Here is a 19,607-nt window from a genome sequence, read left to right on the forward strand (position 1 = left end):
TTAACCCTCTGGGGTTCAGGGTATAATTGGCCATTTTTAACTACTTTTGATTTTTGATTATTTACTTTGCCTTGTTTGGTATTATCCTTTTCAGCACAACCTCACGTGTCTGAATTTACAGTTGTGTTTTCATTTTGACATACTGTATTAACACAACTGATCTAAAATCAGACAAAAAACATAAAATCAGAGTAGAAAGTTATATTTTTTACTGTAACAACCACAAACATGTTTAATGAATCATATTTCATAACTTTGAATGCAAATATAAATTGTCGATTTTAAAATCCTATGCACAAGTTATTTGCATCCATTTACCTTTTACCTTGATTTTTAAAATAACCATTTCAAACAATTTACAGAACAATCAGCTGTTCTGCATTCAATAAGATGCCACACAAATTATTTGTGCTGCTCCAAAAAAATAATTTCTGTCCACTTTAAAGGAGAACATCACAACCTGATACCTGCAGGTCTGACAGCAGCAGGTGTACCACTCCTGTTTCTACCTGGAGACAGCAGTCGCCTCATTGTTCTGACAAAACAAAACTATCCACAACACTACACACTAACTACACAAGACAACACATTAACTACACACTCCAAACTTAACTAATAAGTCTAATATACACCCTAGTAAGCTACAGTAGTTTTTCCTTTGGGAAGGTACCATCTGTGCAGTCTGCAATTCTGTTGAAGAAATATGTTGAATCTATTTAATTATTGTAGAAAAATTATTGATTTCTGTGCATTTGTTTTACACTTGCATTAAATTAAAGTTGATTACATCGATTAAGGGCGGGGCGTGGTTCCCTAATATTTTTGGTGGGAGTTGGCAACCCTATTAGTTAGGTATAAGTACTCTATAAAATACCAGAAATAGGAGGATGGTGTAGGTTTAAATTTATTAGATTGATCAGTGTTGCTGAACTATAAAATGTTTTGGGTGGAGTGTATTTTTTGCATACACGTTATAACAGAGTAGCTTCAGTCTCTTTTTTTCAAACTTGAGTATGAACTTATACAAAATGCAGCAAGATATTTATAAAAAACAGTGTTATTGATTACAAAATACGCTATATTGGATTCATATCGGTATTGGCAGATATCCAAATTTATGATATCAGTATCGGACATTAAAAAGTGGTATCATGCCATCTCTACTCCAAACACGCTAAATGTCACAAATCTCTCATATCTGAAAACTCACTCTCTTTTTCTGCTCTTTCTCTCTCGCCGTCACTCCTAAAACTTCCCGTTTTTTTTTTTTTTGTTTGTTTTTTTTGCTCATAAGCAGAGAGTGCTTGCTAGCGCTGTCCTTAGACAGTAAACGTGACGAAACTTTTGATATATTGTTTATCATGACTCTGGTTTTACGTGGCCTATCAACGCAATTTATAAACTGGTATATATCACCTTGTTGCTTTGTCTTTAAGTGGTCATGTGATTGGCTTACCACGACTACTTTATTCTTCCTCAGTCAAACAGCAGCACTCATGCGATTGTTTTGCCCCCTTAGCTCCAGGTGTTGTGCTAGACAGTGATCGTGATTACCGTCCGCGGGAGCGCGCCGCTGCTTAAAGCTGTAGCGTCCAGATTACTTACGTAGGCAGCTACGTCCGTGCAACTGATATAAGATGCGGTAAGCTGAACACAGCTTCAACCATCAGTTTGTTGAAAAATAGTAACGGACCGCGTTTCCTTGTTAGTAACTGTAACGGCGTTGTAACGATAGGAATAGTAATTAGTTAGATTACTCGTTACTGAAAAAAGTAACGCTGTTACTTGTAACGCCATTATTCCCATCACTGCCATTAAGTGATCATTGTTTGCAAGTTTCACTAACATTTGACCAATACTCCTGGAGTACAGACCCTTATAAACTGTGATGAGCACAAAAAATAGACAAAAACACCACTTTAAGAACATGATATATTTGCTAACATAATCGGGGGAAAAAACAAAAACTGAAAAAGATGACAGAAGATCCCGACATACAACTGAAAGATGGAGCATTTCAGAATTCCAGAATCTTCTTCACATTACAACACTATTAAATTTCAGTCCCTCAGGTGTGTCACACTCTCTGTGGAAAGTGAAATTTGCCCGTAAAGCGTCCGTGGTTGTGCAGGTCGAAGGGGCTGAGCACCCTCCTGATGCCCAGCATGTTGCCCTGTGCGATCTTCTTAAAGGTCCAGGGATTCTGGTTGTTCTGCTCCATGTCAGCTTGTTTCTTTTGCAGGGCTGCTAGACTCTCTTTGCTCATTACCTGGAATAAAGACATGAGAATACTGTTACCACAGAGAACCAGTGGGTAAAAACTGCAGTCACTTCTAATCAAATCGCATCATCTGAAAACAGTTCAGACTTTTTCCTCCCACCAGCACATGCCTTATCTGTGATCTCACCTTCGCAGGAAAAGGAAGCTTCTTTGCCACTTCAGTCAAGATGTGCTCGACCTCACCCAGCTCCACCTTTCCTCCCACCTCCACGATCAAACGTCCGTAACGAACCGGTGTCACGTAGTGGTCGATGGCTCCCTTGCCCCCACCCATGCGCTGACCCAGACCTTTCCGCGTGATGGGCTTGTAAGGGGCGTTGATGCGCCACATTGCAAACGTGGTCCGGGCGTCCATCTTTCGATTGATGGTAAGACGCATCATCTCTATATGACCCCAGTGGAGGTACCCGCCTCCCAAGGCCTGTATATCAGATCAGAGAAAACAGGTCACTTAGTGTCATTCTCTATTTTTTAACTATTTAAAAAAACATATGGCAGCACACAGCTAAAACCAGGCAGCAACTCTTAAGTCTGTTTAATGCCAAAAACTGCAGTCCCTGAAATCAATCCACATAAAAACCCATTTTAAAGAGGCCAACATTGGCACAAAACATTCTGGCACAAAAAGCGGCTTTTTTTTCCATCACTCACTTTCACCATCTACCCGGGCCAAACTGACAAATACCTCACTTCATTTAAACTGTGTAAAAGGCTTAAAGTTACCATGTTGTGGCCACTGTGTGACAGACAGGTGCCGTTTCATCTCATTTAACTTGCAGGTGTACTGTTAAGTTTTTCCAGCAAGTACTTAAAAAAATATCTTGAGTAAAATTAAAAAAAGAACCAGGTTGAGTCACCTTTTATTTTAACTATAAATCTTGATCAGCACTGAACAAACGAAATGTCAAGGCACTTAGTCATATCCTGTAAAACATACAACACTACTGTCAGCCATATCTAAAGTAAGATAAATGCACTCACCACAATAGCGTACTGTCCCGTGGTGAAGGTGTTTGCAGATTTAGCTGGGCCCTGGATATCCCACAGCTTCTTTGCCTCTTTCTTGGCCTTTTTTAAGTTCGGCACCTTGTTCAAAAACTTCAGTTTGGGCTTGTCTGGCAGCACCACATCTGTAGAGGATAAAAACAGGCACGAAGGAACACGTCACATATTTACCTGCTACTGAACACCAGAACTGAGGGTGCTGGATGCAAATAAAAAGGTTGCTATGTGGAGAAGGGTTGAGATTGGAGCTCTAACTGCTATACTAATAGTCCACGCAACACTCATGGTGAAAACTGCACCTCCGGCACAATTTCCTCCACGGGTGTTGTGGATCAGAGGCGACCTTTTCACGACAGGAGTGAATTGACGCATGCAAAGTGTGAATTGTGTTGTCATGACACATCTAGAAGAAACCCGAACCCTAAAGATTTGTACAACCCTGCTACAGGCACATTTACGTCAGCAATGTTTGTAGGAAAACTATAGATGTCTTCCCACTGTTCATGTTTACATCGCAGTGCAGTCTGATTGGTGACCGTTCCAAATCTACAGTGAGATGAACGTGTTTTTGGTTTCACCTTTTCAATTTTGAACCTGTGCATAACTGAGGAAAATGCACGGGACATTATTAGAGATAACAGGGCCGAGCACTGGGCAAAATGGTCCGTGTGGCACCTCTGTGCTAACCAAGAGGGAGCATGCTTACAGGTCAGCACAAGCAGACCTCTTCTACAAACAGTGATTTCCTTTTCTTTTTTAAAAAAAATCCAGGTCAGTTTCATTTTCACATGTAGGGCTGTGCGATATGACCAAAATCTCATATCCCAATATAAGACATCTATCGTCCCGATAACGATATAAATCACATAAATTTAACATTTTCTGTAAATTAAGTGAATCTCGGGCAGCTCGACTTGCGTGAAGTGTTTCCAGCTGGGCGTCCTGTACCTGGAGTCGAGTGTTTTAACCGATGCATGAAACTATATATTTTTAGACATAAGTTGTAACGGCCGCCGTTTTCTTTGTGAGTATTTATTACACAGCGTGCTGCGGGGAAAAGCCTGTTCTAACGTTTGAGTCTAAGGTTTATTTTTTAGCACCTGATGGCTCTTTTTTGCTTCTCATCTGTAAACACTCAGCATACTCTTTCACGTGATTCAGTTTATTTTGAAAAGTCTCAACAGGATCTTGAGCTTTATTGTGAAAGGTTTATGTGGAAAATAAACAAGTGGACATGCAGTGGTTTTACCGTTGTTGTTGCTAACGACAACGCATAAAAACAGGCGCTTGTCCGTCCGTAGTGTGGTTATATTAAATATAAGAGAAAGAGAGAACTTTAAGAAATTAATATAGCCACTACAGTGACCATCAAAACAATGAAAAAATATTGACGTAAACAGTTTATTTTGCGACACCACGAAACAAACGATAGCGTAAAATAACCCGATAGATGTTTTTATATTGTCATCCGATATATAAATCATTATATCGAACAGCCCTATTCACATGAATCATAACTACTGACTCATGCACATCTGGTATATCCCTCTGCATGATTTTTGAAACAATAAAGATATTTCATGTTTTCTTAATAGGCGGAGAAGTCAGCATATAAAGGCCCGCAGGTTGAGAGTTGGGGTTACTTTTGAAAGCTTCATGCTGTGATTTAAGTCATGGTTGGGGTTGTTTAATGAGAATGAAGCATGACTCTGGACCAGCAGTGTAAAGCCATAAAAATTAACCAGCCTAACACAAATAAGTGAAAAGAAGATGAATAATTACCACTGTAGTCTGGAGGGATTTCATATGTCTTCAGCCCTGCAGAGAGGACTTTCAAGTAGCTGTGCAAAGGACCTGTGGAGTAAACCACACGTGAGACAACTGTGCAAGAGAAATTTTGTGGTTTTCAGAAACAAAACAAGTCTTACTTGTGTGGGCTGTTATATTTACAAAAAAAATGCTCGAAGCAAGTCTGCGGTGAACTTGTCTTCATCTGAAACTGATGTTGTCATGTCCTGTGTGGAAAATCGATTTACTGTGTGTCCAGCTTTGACGGGAAGTCAGCTGCTCTTTGTACATGTGCAGCTTATTTTTAACTGCAGGTTTCTTGGTTGGCATAATGTAATTATCATATCCTGTTGAATAAAAGGAATATGGCATTTCTGTCATAGAATTGCTTCAGTAGCCAAATGTCTAATCACTTCAATCAGCCTCAGCATTAAGGACCTTGGGGGTCCAGGTCCTGTCCAAAAAGCTCACTGTACCCCTTCAGCTGAATTCTGCTGATACACTTCCTCAATCATATGTGAATTTAAGTCAGTCAAACAGTTTGGTCATGAAAAACTTTAACCCCACATTGCCGATAGCCAAGCTTAAGTTAAATAATCGTTTAGCAGTAGTTTAGTGCTCCTGCAGCAAACCAAGCTCACTGAGGAGAACTGTGACTTTGGAGCAGACCTGTATAGGTTAGACTTGGGAAGTACTACTCATGACTGATGAGGTCATTCATCAGCTTGGACAAAAGTATGAAGTACTGCTGTCAGCATTAAACTCGTTAAAATGGCGTTAACCCCATGATTGCATTAACGCGGCAAATCTTCGTTAGTGAGTTAACGCAGATCGCCCCGTGCATGGGGCTGCACGGTCCTAGCGCACTGACAGCACTAGTATTAATATTTGATTTCAGGTATTTTTGAGTCGCCTAAAGAGCTCACTGACTTTGAGGGTAGTGCTGTAATAAGATGCCACCGCTGCAACAATTTTGGTAATAAAATTGTGGGAACCGTGTTGGTCACGAAGCGGTTGACCAAAGCGGCACTGCAAAGTGCTAAGGCGCATGCAGAGTGAAAAATTGCCAAAGCTCTGCTGATTCAATAACCTCAGAGCCCCAAACCTCATCTCCTTACCATCAGCTCAAAAACTTAGTGCAAGAGCAAGGTTTCCACAACTGACCAAATCCTGTAGTATGTATGTGTGAGTGGCCCAGTTGCCCAGTTTTAAGGCAGGACCTCACTCATAAACTGCAAAACAAGTGAAAATGTGTTGGAAGACACCCTTTACAGTCACTGTACTAGTGTGTGGTGAGCTCACTGATCCACATCGGCACCAGAGATATGGGCTCAAAATGTGGTCATAAATATTGTGTACTTGTAAATCGGTTTTGTATGTGTAAAAAAAATTTGTGTGTGTGTAAAAAAGATTTGTATGTGTAAAAAAAATTTGTGTGTGCGTAAAAAAGATTTGTATGTGTAAAAAAGATTAGTGCGTGCATAAAAAAAGATTTGTGTGTGGACTTAGCCAAAAAAAACCCTGCAAGTTACAAGTACGAATTTTGACCCTATTTTTCTTCCTTTCATCTGATTGGTCAATGTCATGTCAATCACAAATGTAACAATCCAATCAGAGAACAGATGGGTTTGGCTGTCGGAGGGGCGCTTTTTTTGAACTGCAGGTCTTTGAAGGGAATAAATGCCCTTTTACATGCCAACCCAGCGTTTTCCTTCATCACCACGAAGGAAAACAGTCTGTGGTCATCCGAGTTTGGGGATTTTTGTGTCACAGTTCTACGTGTTTAATATAGGGACTTCCACAGCCTTTTCAACAGCGCTGCGAACAGCGCTGTGGACCGGGGGGGGCAGTGTTTTGGAAATGACAGTCTTCATTACAAAGCTTTCTTCGTTATCAATTAGCATACATGTTTTTATTGAACATTTGAAGAACTAGCAAAAAAAAAAAAACAAACTCTTGTAGAGGACATAAAGTCAGAGATAGAAAAGACAAGGAGCAGGTGCATCTAGTACAGGTAGAGCTGCTGCAAAAACCCACAGAGCCCAGCAGCCAGCGCAACAAATTCTGGATCCTTTGCTTTTAGTTAGCAATTAGCATTAGCAGCACATCCTGCATCCGATGTGAAAGGACTTTTATGCTGCGCACTGTGACTCACAGCAATGGTCCCGGGTCAGCCCTGACTTTGTGTTAAACTAATCCTAAAGTAATAATGGTATTTCTAACCACTGATATACCACAACTTTACCCTTTCAACAGCTACTGAAAGTTAGGGGACCTAGCTGCTACCCTTCAAGGACCTGCAGTTCAAAAAAGCGCCCCTCCGACAGCCAAACCCATCTGTTCTCTGATTGGATTGTTACATTTGTGATTGACATGACATTGACCAATCAGATGAAAGGAAGAAAAATAGGGTCAAAATTCGTACTTGTAACTTGTAGGGGTTTTTTTTGGCTAAGTCCACACACAAATCTTTTTTACTCACGCACAAATCTTTTTTACACATACAAATCTTTTTTACACACACACAAATTTTTTTTAGACATACAAATCCTGATTTACAAGTACAAAACCGATTTACAAGTACAAAATATTTATGACCACATTTTGAGCCCATACTGAGAGAACATCTCTCCTGATTTCTCTCTGTAGTCTTGTGACTGCTTCTCTACGAGCCTACTCACACCCATCCATGGATTGGTGTAATTGTGTGTATGGTGTGGTTTAAAGTAACTTGTGTATCCTTTAATTTGTTGTATAGCTGGTAAAGGTGGCCCAGTGTCCAGGTTCACTAAATCTTACAGTACTGACTCTTGCAGTCCTCTTGTAAATATAAATGTAACGAGTTTTAGCGTATAACAGCGGTGCATTACTGCACTGTGATATACGAATGAACTCACTCTTTATTTTTAATTGTTGTGTTTACTGGATTTAATTTCATAATGGCACAGCTTGGTGACTTGAGCCGAATACCCCCCCTGGCAAAGCTGGTTGCCCGTCTAGTTGATAACCGTGGCCAGGATCCTGTCTTCATACACTGCCTTTCTTTATGGACTAATTGTGTAACGTTACCATGGGAAAGAAGGTTTACACATGAGTTTAGCTGCAGTCTCGTCTACCTAGTAGTGAATGTCGGTAACCTAATCAAACTGCCCCGTTTCCACCTTTACCTGGAGGTTAACGTTATGATGAGGTTAACATAAGCTAGCATGTATTACCTTGTAGGTGACTGCTGGTTTGACAGATTCCGGTCAGCCCGCCGGCAGCAGCTTTAATGAGGGAGAGCATGATGTTAGCGTTGAAATGGACCCTACAAACACCAAACAGTCATTCCGTGTGGTACATATACGAGCATTTTAGGTGTGGGAATAATATAAAATTCTACAAACACCACGTTGGACACAAGGTCGCTGCCATCGCGGAGTAACTGTAAGACTTCCGGCACAAAAAGAAACACTTCCGGTGTTCGTGTCTTTCACAATAAAAGTATTACAGCCCTCTTTCTCGTCATTATTATCATTAATCTGATATATTTAATGTGATATAAACATATCACATGAAAGCACAAAATCTATTGTGGTATTTGATTTATATACACATTTAGCACATGAGTTCAGGAGCCGACACAGTAAAAATCCACCTTAACCTCCTATTACTCAAACTCTTTCATGGCATGCATTTTTAATTTCTCTTTGATATTTGGGCTGATTGGGACCTGAGAAGTTTAAAAACAAAGAATTGCCAGACTTTTTTTTTTACCTGATTTTTGTTTCTGACAAAAAATGAGATGCACATATGAGGATATTTGTTTTAAATTTCAATAGAACAGTAGCAGTATAATGTCCTCGTAAGTGAATACCAGGCCGTTGTAGAGCAAAATTTTGTATTTTGGTCTAGAGGACCCAAAGTGTTATGTCCACATATGTGGACACCAGGTCCTAGGAGGACTAATAAGGTCAATAGATCTCAACCTACTTCTATTATCCACCTATGGGGGATTATAGACGTATGCGCACTGCTCTATGAAAGTTCTTTTTGTGCCACTGGAACAAACAAAACTTTAGAAAAGTAAATAATACATTTTTGCCACCCATAAGTTTAAACTTTCTAAATAATCATCTGAAATTTTCAACTTACTAACTCACCTTGTTGAGAAACTTGAACTCAAAATTGAAAAAAATAAACAATGTAAAATTTCGAATTAAGTTGACAATTTGAGATGAAAATTTCAACTTATCTCTGCCAATCAATCATGTTTGTTTCAGTGGCAGAAACAAGCTTCTATACCACAGTCCACTGCTGTCATCAGAAGATCAAATTTAATTACCTTACCCTCACATTAACACCAGTGACCCTAAGAAACTTGTTCTAAACAGGTAGAAAATGCAAACTCCACACAGACAGACACCTGTCCAAGAGGAGGGCTGAGCCTTTGTGCTGCTAACATCTGTAGAGCCGAGAGAACGCAGAGAAAAATGATGGCTGAAATTTTATTATAACAGCAGAGCATGCACAGTGGATAAATGTGGCATCTTGCTGCTGATATACATTGGTTTACCACAGGAAACACTAACACAGTGCATCAAAAGTGTTGCATCAAAACTCATGCCTATCAAACATGTGAAGAAGGCAGAAAAAAAAAAAAAAAAAAAAAAAAAAAAAAAAAAAAACAAACACCAAAATTATATTTTTCACTGATAAAATTTTTTTTTAGTGTTAACAAAATAAACTATGAAACATTTGACAAATCCCACTACAGAGTGCGCACCTACCATCACTTAACACAGGTAAAATTTGTAATCATTTCAGTTTTTCCAGCCTCCAACATAGTACTGTTAAAAACTGGTAGAGACTACCCTGCAGTCAAACTCTTTACGTCCCTTAGGTTTGCATTTCCTATATCATCAAATATTTGCAAAACACTTCTGTTGACATCCATTTTTACTAACCCGCAATCCTCCTTACTGTCACACTCCCTGTCTAAGTGAATTAGAAGAACCTTTAAAGTATCAGGAGTAGAAACAGTAAAGGCAAAAACACTGTCGGTAATTTGATCTCTACAACAAGAACAACAACAAAAAAAGAATAAATGTTCAACAGTCTTTAAATCGGAGGCACTTTAGTATTCCTCAAACAGTTACTTTGTGGTTCAAAGTCTGAATGTCTCTTGTTACTCATTCAGCAGCCGTCAGTGCTACTCTGCAGAACATCTTGCCCATCACATAATGAATAAAGTCACTGATTCTAAATCCCGTGGTAGAGGAGATCATATTTGGGAATATTTTGAGGATCTATGGGACTCTGGACGATCATTTTCCCCCGCATGGCTCCTCTGTAGATCACTTCAATCAGGTCCATGAAATCTTGCTTGGTTTTGAAGCTGCCAACGAACTTGGTGTGATCTGGAGAGCTGAAAGACAAACAATTATTAACAACTGTTGGCCTTATTCTGACTCTTTGCGCATCAGCAGTAGCTTATACTTTTGGTATGTGTTGATATGTATCCACAAAATTGACATTGATTATTCTTAAGTTGAAAGTCATGCCATCAAAATGAATTTGAAAAAAGTCTGAAATCCCTTGTTTCTTTAAACTTAGGAAAGGAAATACAACGCTTTAATGAAACGTGTCAAAATAAATAGAAATAGAGCATCAGAGTTTGTAAAATTCGAATGAGTTTGAAAGTCAATATTTGGTATGACCACCTTTATTCTTCAACACAACCTGAACTCTCTTAGGCAAGCTTTTATATAACATCTGTAAACAGCCTTCAGGAATGGTAAATGGCCTGTATTTGTATAGCGCTTTTACTAGTCCCGCCTAGGGACCCCAAAGCGCTTTACACACCCAGTCATCCACACACACATTCACACACTGGTGGAGGCAAGCTACAGTTGTAGCCACAGCTGCCCTGGGACAGACTGACAGGCAAGCTTTTATATAACATCTGTGAACAGCCTTCAGGAATGAATGTTCTGTTGTCTGTCAAGATCGATGCGATGGGCAGAGCCGTGAGTACTCAGACCATGCTTATTGAACGCAATATGGATAAGATCTTGGAGAAGCTCACAGCTCTGCAAAGAGAACTGGATAGACCTGGGGACCAGTGATGGATATTAGATCACCTGCAAAATCAAATGCAGCCTGGTCGCTCTAACCTTAAACCAAACAACCATCATCTTATTCAGCTACCCGGTCGTCAGCTTAGAAGGCTTCAAGGCCGAAAGCTGGCTGGAACAACTCCCCCTGATAACAGGACTGTGATTTGACCCTCTGGCCACATCCTTCAAGGCCAACTGCGGCGGCTGGAGAACTGCTGACTTTTGCTTAGAACTGGGTGAAAGGACGCTCTCTTTTCAGTTGATACAGGATACACACACGCACACAGACACACGTAATCAGACACAGATATACAATCACCCTCCTCCCCCCTCCAAGCGGCTCCGATGCACGTCCTTTATGTTATATGGTGGTGCGAAGACTCATGTGCTCTCTGTGCTGAGGTGTTTTTTTTCTCTTCTCAAACTGTCGTCCTGTAGGAGCTCAGTCTGGGTGGAGTTCTTTTTCCTCCTCATGTTCCCTCATATATTGCATATTCATTGTTTCCATCCTACCTCTCTCGACATGTCTTCCCAATGTGAAGTATGGGATTTGTATGTACAGTCAGAAGGGGTCCAATCTCACTGCATATGCACGTAAATGGCTATCTATCTACATATCTAAGATGACCCCACAGTGCTTAAATAATGCTAAGGTCTGGGCTTTGGGGGGGCCAATTCATGACTGATAATTTTCCATGTTTTTTTTTTTTCTCTATCCAGGTATACTTGGATTTAGGGGTGGGCTTAAAAAAAACTGATTTCCTGATTCAAATCTCTTTTAATTTGAATAATGTGATATTGATTCATTATTCAAAATTCATTGAACCAGCAGCAAAGAAGATAAAAACTACACTTCTGTTTAATACACATTGTCATGCAGTTCCTCTTACTTTGGCAGTTTTGCTTCCACCACGATAAAAATCGCACTTCCTGCACAGCTCTCTCGCTGTACTTCAAGACCAGTTTACCATCAAAAAATCTCTGGTTTCTGCCTTATTTGGTGGCTTATTAAACACCAGTCTGTGTAACTTGACTTCATACAGTTTTTTCATATGTATTTTAAGGGAACACTGCACACCATGATCACAAATGCTATGTTTTCAGCTAATAGCTATTTGTAAATCACCTTGTAGGTGAAAAGTGCCAATTAATGTCTGTTATCTTTTGCACATATCATAGATTCAATTAAATAAGCAGGGACACATAAGGTGTTTTTGCTGCCTAAAGACACAATGTGTGCGTGTGTGTTTTAGATTACTTCTTTGCTAAGTTATCTTTTAAGCGTTTGTTTAACAAAACAAAACAAAAAAAACTCAAGAAAGTCTGGCAAGCAAAATGTAACTGAGGGGTAGCTCAGTGGCCCTCGATAATCACTCGGGTCACTTCCCTGGTTCAAGCTATTCGACTGCTTCAAACTAATGTCTTCTTATAGTGATTTTAGGTTAATGTCATTCTGAGCAGTAGGTCCACTCACCCATAATCGACCTTCATGTGCTGTCCGTTGAAGAAGAAGACAGTGGAGGGGATGTAGCTTATGTCGAAGTATCTCGTGTAAATGGGAGCTTTATCAACATCGACGATGTAAATGGACGCCATGTTACTCAAGTCGTGGGCCGTTTTAGAGAGCTACAACAGAAAGACAGGAGACACATGAGCTAAAGTAGAGAGTGAGCAGTTATTATTTACATTCATGTCACCGTTTCAGCTTACTATCTCGTCGAGCTGCAGACACACCGAGTCATCGTCCCTGCCGAACCGTAAAACCACGACTTTTTCTGCCACCCCTTTAATGACTTCGTCGATATCTTTTTTGCACGTTAATTTGGGCAAAAACAAACTCATTTTGAGGCTAACGAGCTAACGTCTCCCCCTGTACGTTTGTTTTACTTCCGGGAGGAAAGCGCGTCATCATTGCGTCGTGTGCGACACCATCAAATATCCGCCTTAACTTTAATTAGAGACACTGTGGAAATAATTTAAATAAGCTGTGGTTTATAATTTATTATATCATATTACCATTTAATATATTATATAGATTTAGCTGGCTAAAAACGGCTCGTGTTCTCTTCTCAACAAAGACAATCGATGCTGTGCCACCTCGTTGTTTCCTCTACGACACATTATAGTGTGACACCGTGACCTTCTTCCCTAGTGTTTGAGAAGCCTGGCCGTCAACACATGTGAGCACACCTCTGAGAACGTTCTGGACTCTGAGTGAGATGTTGCCGTTACTTGTAACACTTGAATAACAGCGGGAGTCTGGGAGAAGCGCTTCTGTAAACACAGTCTGGCTCTCCTGGTTTTCTAAGCAGCTCTTGTTTCGTTTCATTTGTGGCGATGTTGCTGCGGCTCTTCACTCCCAGAGGCTGTGCTGTTTTCTGGAAATGCGCTCATTCTGTGCCATTCTGCGCTTTCGGGAGGCAAGTGTGCAGTTTTAATACCAGCAACAGCAGGGCCAGCAGGCACAGAGCGTCCATCGCGGTGTCCATCCGCCTCCTCAGTGCTATCAGCCCAGCGGGGAAAGATGCTGCACAGACGAAAGCAGGTAAAACCCAGGAAACAGAGGCTCTAGATCTGGACAGGTGGAAGTCTGTGATGAGATCCCAGGCTGCATTTGATGAGAAGCAGGTTCAAGATGAAGCAGAGGAAAGTGATGATGATGAGAACCTGAAAGAGCCAGGAGATGATTCAAAGGACGGGTCTTCTCTGGAGGCAATGCGGGATCTGGTTGCGATGTGGCAGCAAGCTGGAAAGCTTGTACCTGAAGAGATGACTGATGAGGAGGTGGAGACACTGGCGAAGCTCACCACCAAGTCTTCCAGGAAGAAGTACCTGAAGTACCTGGCTATCAGGGAGCGCCACAAAAAGGCCCGTAAGGAGAAGCAGCAGCAGAAGGCAGCCAAGAGAGAAGCATCTTTGATGGAGAGAAGAGAACTGGAGAGCGGTGGAGAGGAAGGGGAGGGCGAGGGGGGACCCAGGTTGAAAAACACACTCTTCCTTCAATTCTGGGACCGTTCCCTGGACAAGCTGCTGGCGTGGAAGTCCGCTCAGTCCATGGTGTTCGGTCAGCCGCTGGTGTTTGACATGAGCTATGAGTCGCACATGTCCAGACGGGAGATCGAGAACACGGTGTCCCAGCTGATGGATGTTGAAGGGCTGAACCGGCGTGCCACTGAGCCCTACCATCTCCACTTCTGCAACCTGCAGCCAGATGGACTCTACAAGAAGGAGCTGCTCCAACGGTACGGTGCAGAGACTTGGGAGCGCCTACTCATCTCCACCTCTGAGCGGCAGCACGTTGACCTGTTCCCCCGCGAACAGCTCGTGTACCTCACTGCAGACTCGCCCAACGTCCTCCGCACCTTTGACCACTCAAAGGTTTATATCATCGGAGCTCTAGTGGACCGCTCGATCCAGAAAGGCTTATCACTGGCCAATGCAAAGCGTCTGAAGCTGGCCACAGCCCGTTTACCCCTCGATGAGTTCCTCCACTGGGAGATGGGAGCCAAAAATCTGACTCTGGATCAGATGATCCGCATTATGCTCTCTTTCAAGGACACAGGGAGATGGGATGAGGCGTTACAGTTTGTGCCTAAAAGAAAGCATGATGGCTTCCACCAACAACAGACGCAGACTGCCAGACACAGAGTCAGAGATGATGGCGACAGGCCACCGAGGTCAGGAGAGAAAAGAAATATAAACACATTTAAAAACAAAGAGCACAGAGAGTCCGGGTTCACTGGAAGAGACAGAGAAAACACACCAGCTGGAACCAAAGTACGGACATCATTAAAGAGTGACATAGAAGCTAGAAAAAGTGGAGGCAGGAACAGGATGTGGTGGCATGAGGAGTGAGAAAAATAACTTTTGCTATTTTGTAAATGTAAATTGAAAGTGAATAAATGCTGCTTTAATGACAACAATGCAAAAGTAGAAACTACTTTGGTCTTTATTTTAGAAAAACAAAGGATGTACAGATATTTGTTGTGCATTCACTGCAGATGAAACCATCACTATTACTGCAAAAAGCAGTCGTTTCCAAATCGATTACCAGTTATTTTATTGTAATGTGTTTTGAAGCAAAAATACTGCCCTTATACATTTCTTTTTAAATAATAATAGACAAACGACATTAAATGAAGAGAAAAAAAAAAGAGTCAAGGTCATTTTTGCTCTTGTAGTACCATCTGTCCACTTCCAAAACACTGAATGTATATTAATGCATTTACATGATGAAATATACGAAATATACAAAATATCAACAAAATATATTAATACAGTGTTTTCCTAAATAAGGTAGCACCATTATACAGAGGAAGTGTGGCTCCTGCAGGGAGGGACCCTGATTCACTTTATAAACAGTCACAGTGGAAGCAGCTCACTGGAGGGTATTTACACAACATACTTTCAAGTCTCAGGATCAAACTTACAGCTGGAATATGCAAATAAAACTCAGCACACCCTCAAACACACTACAGACTGGAGGCTCCGAAGGAGTATTAGTGCCACATTAAGAAAAAAATGTTTTTGATCATTTTGAGAGTAAAGTCAAAATGTGGCAATTAAAACCTTCTAAAAATGCCTTGTATAGATGCGTTACTTCAGAATTGCATTCAGTAATAAGGCAATAATTTCTCTGTTACTACATAAACGCAGTGTGGTGATAAATATGAGGATGGTGCAAAACATTGCATCTGATCAGAAGAAAGAAAAGCACAAACTTGAAAGAGTTGGCTGAATTTCTGCAAACCAAAGTGGCTGGCAATGGACAGATGGAAGCATATCCAATGGTTACACCTGGGTGCAATAAAGTAGGTAAGTGTTGTGTCACAGCATACAATAAGACACCAACAGATGATCAAGTTGTTTCACTAACTCATCTACACAAGGACTTCTGTAGGAGGTATCGCAGCCGTGCCAGCTGTTTGTCTTGAAACAACTATAATCTCCACATTTCTTTCTTTTTAAAAAAAAAAAAAATATTCTCTGCTCCAGTTGCCTAGGTAACCTCCAAATGCATGTACTTTCAGATAATAAGTCAATCATTCTTACAGGTAGTCACTTTAGTCGCTGGCCTGGAAGTCGAGAAAAACTGTCCATCGCCAGTGACTATGGTCACCGATCATCACGCTGCTGTGAATCGCTTCCAGCGTGAATGTTTGCATCTCTGTTCAACGCATAACACGGACTCACCTTGATGTCACATCCCCAGTGAAATGTCTAATCACTGCGTTACGATTCCTGAATTCAGTTAAAGAGCAAATAAAAGTAACAAAATAAACAGAGCCATATATATTCCGACCATCATCTGAAATGTAAAAATAACAGTCAGGGTAAAACCACAACCAGGAGAGCAGCAACTGTCTGCTGCTGTTCCAACTAAACACAAAGCTCCAGTAACCCTCAGACTACACTTAGTCCTTTGAAATAAGCTCCAACGATGTTTGTGGTAGTCTCTGTGACCTCTACAGCACCAGGATGTCTCCTGTACAGCGCTCACAGCAGTTAAAAGTAATGTTCTCGTAGCGGGTGTAAGGGTGAAACCTTCCAATGCTCTTCTTACTATTGAGGAAGTTTGAGGGGGTGGAGTCACTAAGTGGAGACTCAGCCTTGTTTTCGGAGCAGGAAATGGGATCTAAACTCTTCAGCACCTGAGACAGAAAGTGAGTGACATCTGTGAGTTTCTGGATTTTCTTACAAATGTGAGAAATTAAATATGATATTTATCATAAACAAACACGTAAAACCTTCACCTTCTCGGCCATCTTCTCAGCCGGTGTGCTGCAGAGCTGTTCAGCTGCTGCGCTGCTGCTTTTTGCGGCATTGGTGCTGCTGCCGCCGCTGTTACCCAGCAGGTGGGCGTTGATGGCGTCTGCTAGCTTGTGATTGGCCACCGCCAGCTCTCCCGTGCTTAGGGGTTGTGAGGTGGGATAGTACGTCTGTTGTCTGCCCCACTGCAGAGACACCAGGAGCTGCTCCAGAGATCTGAAAACACAAAAACAGGTAACGTCAACACATACTGCCATCATTCACGCCAGCATCAGTGGCTCTGAGTTCCAGTATGCTTTAAGTTTAGAGTTCTTATAATAGACACTCCAGTTTATTTAATCACTACATGTGAGTCACAATCTTACCTGTGGGTGAGCATCATGTCCCTGGAGAACTCCTCTCTCTCCAACAGCAGGTCCTGAATTGCTCCTTGTGCCTCTCTGGTCTGTCTCTGCAGAGCTGCTCTGGCATTCGTTAGTTCCTCTGCCATGACTCTGAGGAGACAACACAAATTCAAGAGTTTATTCAGCAAAATACAGATAATATATATACACACATACATTTTTTAATTTATCTTCCACTGAATTATAGTGTCCATTACCTGCTGGCCAGGAACTTGCTCCTCCAAACGTCACACTGGATACTCATTCGCTCTAGTTGCTCTGCAGTGTGTGCCAGACTCCTGCCCAGAGCCTCGTTCTCCAAAATCAGCTGATTTTTCTCCCGTGACAGGCGCTCAAAGTGGTACTGAAGGTCGTCACCCACCGACGCCACCAGCAGCTTCTTTAGCTCACGGTTCACCTAGCGCACAAATTTGATAAAAGCTCCTTTTACAACTGAAAACACAAATGAGAAGTTGAACTGTCTTCTCCCTTCGTATTGTAAAGAACTTTGTCATTAAAAAGAAAAAAAGCTTTAAGAATTACAAACCATATTAGTTACATTTTTGTTGTGCTCACCATTTAAAAAAAAAAAAAAAAAAAGGGTCCTCAGTGTGTCTGATATTTAAATAATGCGTGTCAGTTTCATTGCAGCCTCACCTCTGTTTGCACACGGAGCTGATTGGACAGGCCTTCTTTGTCCTGCAGCAGCCTGCGCTCAGAGTTCTGCAGCTTCACCAGCTGTCCTCTCCAGTCCTCCACCAAATGCAGCGAAGGAGACCCCTGCTCCTCAGCCTGTTGCCCAGTCTCCCCTTTCGCCTCAGTGGCTCCTGTGCGGCTCCTCCGGCTAATAGCAGCACGTGGGACCATGATCCTCACAGCCTCCACCTCTGTGCAGGCCTCTCGAGTTACTTTCCCAAGGTGGAGCACTCCGAGCGGCTGCGGGGCAGCAGGAGGTGCTGGATGGGTAGTTTTGGGACTGTGCTTTGGGCTAGCTACTTTCACGAGGGGAACTTCAGATGGACCTGGTGGAAGTGTATCTGTGTTAACCTCCAGGATGGCTGGCGGTTTTTCAGTTTCCATGCCATCGCCAGGACCTCGGACAGGCACACTGGCAGAATCTGGAAGATAAAAAGGAACAAGAATTGTGATCACACTTTGCGCTGAGTCCGATTCCTCTAACATGCGGACAGTGCAGTGGAATACATATGCCTAACAATGTTGTAAAGCTTTAATCCTTATGTGTGTCAGCTTTGTTTATGTTTCACAAAAACAGAAGCTCCGCAAACACCAAACAGCACAAGAAACGCACGAAGACGATAATAAGACAGACTTCCATCAACTCTTGGTCAAGTTTACTTCCGCTGACTTTACAATTACCCGTGTGTAAAATGTGAACACTAGAGCACAAAGAAACCACACGTACCTCTAACAGCAGCAGTCATGGTGGAGACGGTGTTGGTGTGAAAGGTAGTCTGTTTGGGTGAAACCCACGTCTTGATGACGTCTCGGGTGGCCCTTCGCCCTGTAATAACAACAATGGGGAAAGTGAAATACTTTTAACACCTGTAGTGTCCAATGATTAAAGAAGACCGCCAGTCAAAGGTCAGGGTTAACAGCTGAGGCTCTGATAACGTAACATGATAACGGTAACTTGGTAGGAAGCTAACTGTGCTAACGTTAGCATATTGCAGAGCAGCGTCAATGATAAACAACTTCGCTTTATATTAGCATTAGCTGTGTCATAATGAGTATACAAGACGCTTTTCTGTGTATTTGGTATCGTTTCTAGTGAGTTCACAGATATAACTGGATAACATACCGGGTAGAATCCTCCTCGCTTAACTAGCCGTAAACCCCAGGCTGTTTGTTTTGCCACCGGACACAGTTGGCCTCTCGCGAGTTTCATGCGAGATTTTTACCCTGATATGTACCGCTCAGGCAAAACTTCCTGTTAAACCAGCAATACACCTTTCTAACCCCCCTCGCCAGATGGAAATAACTGCGTAAATATTAAGCCACGATTTTTTTTGTAATCCTAAACTTGAATAGCTGTTACATTATCTACAAAATAATCGTTTTGTCGAAAAAGTAGCGCAGGTCGCACGTAGCCTGTCAGGTGTAACCCAGGAACTCCTCCACCCAATTACTCCCCTCAACGTCACAACACACTGATCTCAGATCGGTTTATCTATCATTCTACTAACATTTCTTAAGCCTCAGCTGATTTATGGTCCGAAATAGATGCTGCGATAAACCGCTGGTGTAACAGAATATTGATACCCC

At 41.7% G+C, this 19,607-nt stretch overlaps 4 protein-coding genes across 4 annotated transcripts; 1 reads left to right on the forward strand and 3 right to left on the reverse strand.

Moving 5' to 3' along the window:
- Nucleotides 1-1,918: 1,918 nt before the first annotated feature.
- Nucleotides 1,919-8,526, reverse strand: mrpl16 (mitochondrial ribosomal protein L16). The gene is made up of 5 exons (XM_084936610.1): nt 8,290-8,526; nt 5,069-5,140; nt 3,263-3,411; nt 2,409-2,702; nt 1,919-2,269 (listed from the first exon to the last, which is right to left on the reverse strand). The coding sequence occupies exons 1-5, from the start codon at nt 8,357-8,359 to the stop codon at nt 2,078-2,080; spliced, it is 777 nt and encodes a 258-aa protein (XP_084792736.1). The 5' UTR covers nt 8,360-8,526; the 3' UTR covers nt 1,919-2,077.
- Nucleotides 8,527-9,547: 1,021 nt separating this feature from the next.
- txnl4b (thioredoxin-like 4B) lies at nt 9,548-13,077 on the reverse strand. The gene is made up of 3 exons (XM_084936632.1): nt 12,883-13,077; nt 12,647-12,798; nt 9,548-10,481 (listed from the first exon to the last, which is right to left on the reverse strand). The coding sequence occupies exons 1-3, from the start codon at nt 13,012-13,014 to the stop codon at nt 10,316-10,318; spliced, it is 450 nt and encodes a 149-aa protein (XP_084792758.1). The 5' UTR covers nt 13,015-13,077; the 3' UTR covers nt 9,548-10,315.
- Nucleotides 13,078-13,285: 208 nt separating this feature from the next.
- On the forward strand, nt 13,286-15,109 carry trmt10c (tRNA methyltransferase 10C, mitochondrial RNase P subunit). Its single transcript, XM_084936585.1, has one exon. The coding sequence runs from the start codon at nt 13,510-13,512 to the stop codon at nt 15,025-15,027; it is 1,518 nt and encodes a 505-aa protein (XP_084792711.1). The 5' UTR covers nt 13,286-13,509; the 3' UTR covers nt 15,028-15,109.
- On the reverse strand, nt 15,099-19,583 carry blzf1 (basic leucine zipper nuclear factor 1). The gene is made up of 7 exons (XM_084936599.1): nt 19,144-19,583; nt 18,748-18,846; nt 17,982-18,442; nt 17,543-17,742; nt 17,307-17,435; nt 16,926-17,157; nt 15,099-16,823 (listed from the first exon to the last, which is right to left on the reverse strand). Exons 2-7 carry the CDS (start codon nt 18,764-18,766, stop codon nt 16,638-16,640), a joined length of 1,227 nt encoding a protein of 408 aa, XP_084792725.1. The 5' UTR covers nt 18,767-18,846; nt 19,144-19,583; the 3' UTR covers nt 15,099-16,637.
- Nucleotides 19,584-19,607: the final 24 nt, after the last annotated feature.

Source organism: Perissodus microlepis, chromosome 1, assembly GCF_051167445.1.
Source record: "Perissodus microlepis isolate ML-2025 ecotype Zambia chromosome 1, ASM5116744v1, whole genome shotgun sequence".
Lineage (NCBI taxonomy): Eukaryota > Metazoa > Chordata > Actinopteri > Cichliformes > Cichlidae > Perissodus > Perissodus microlepis.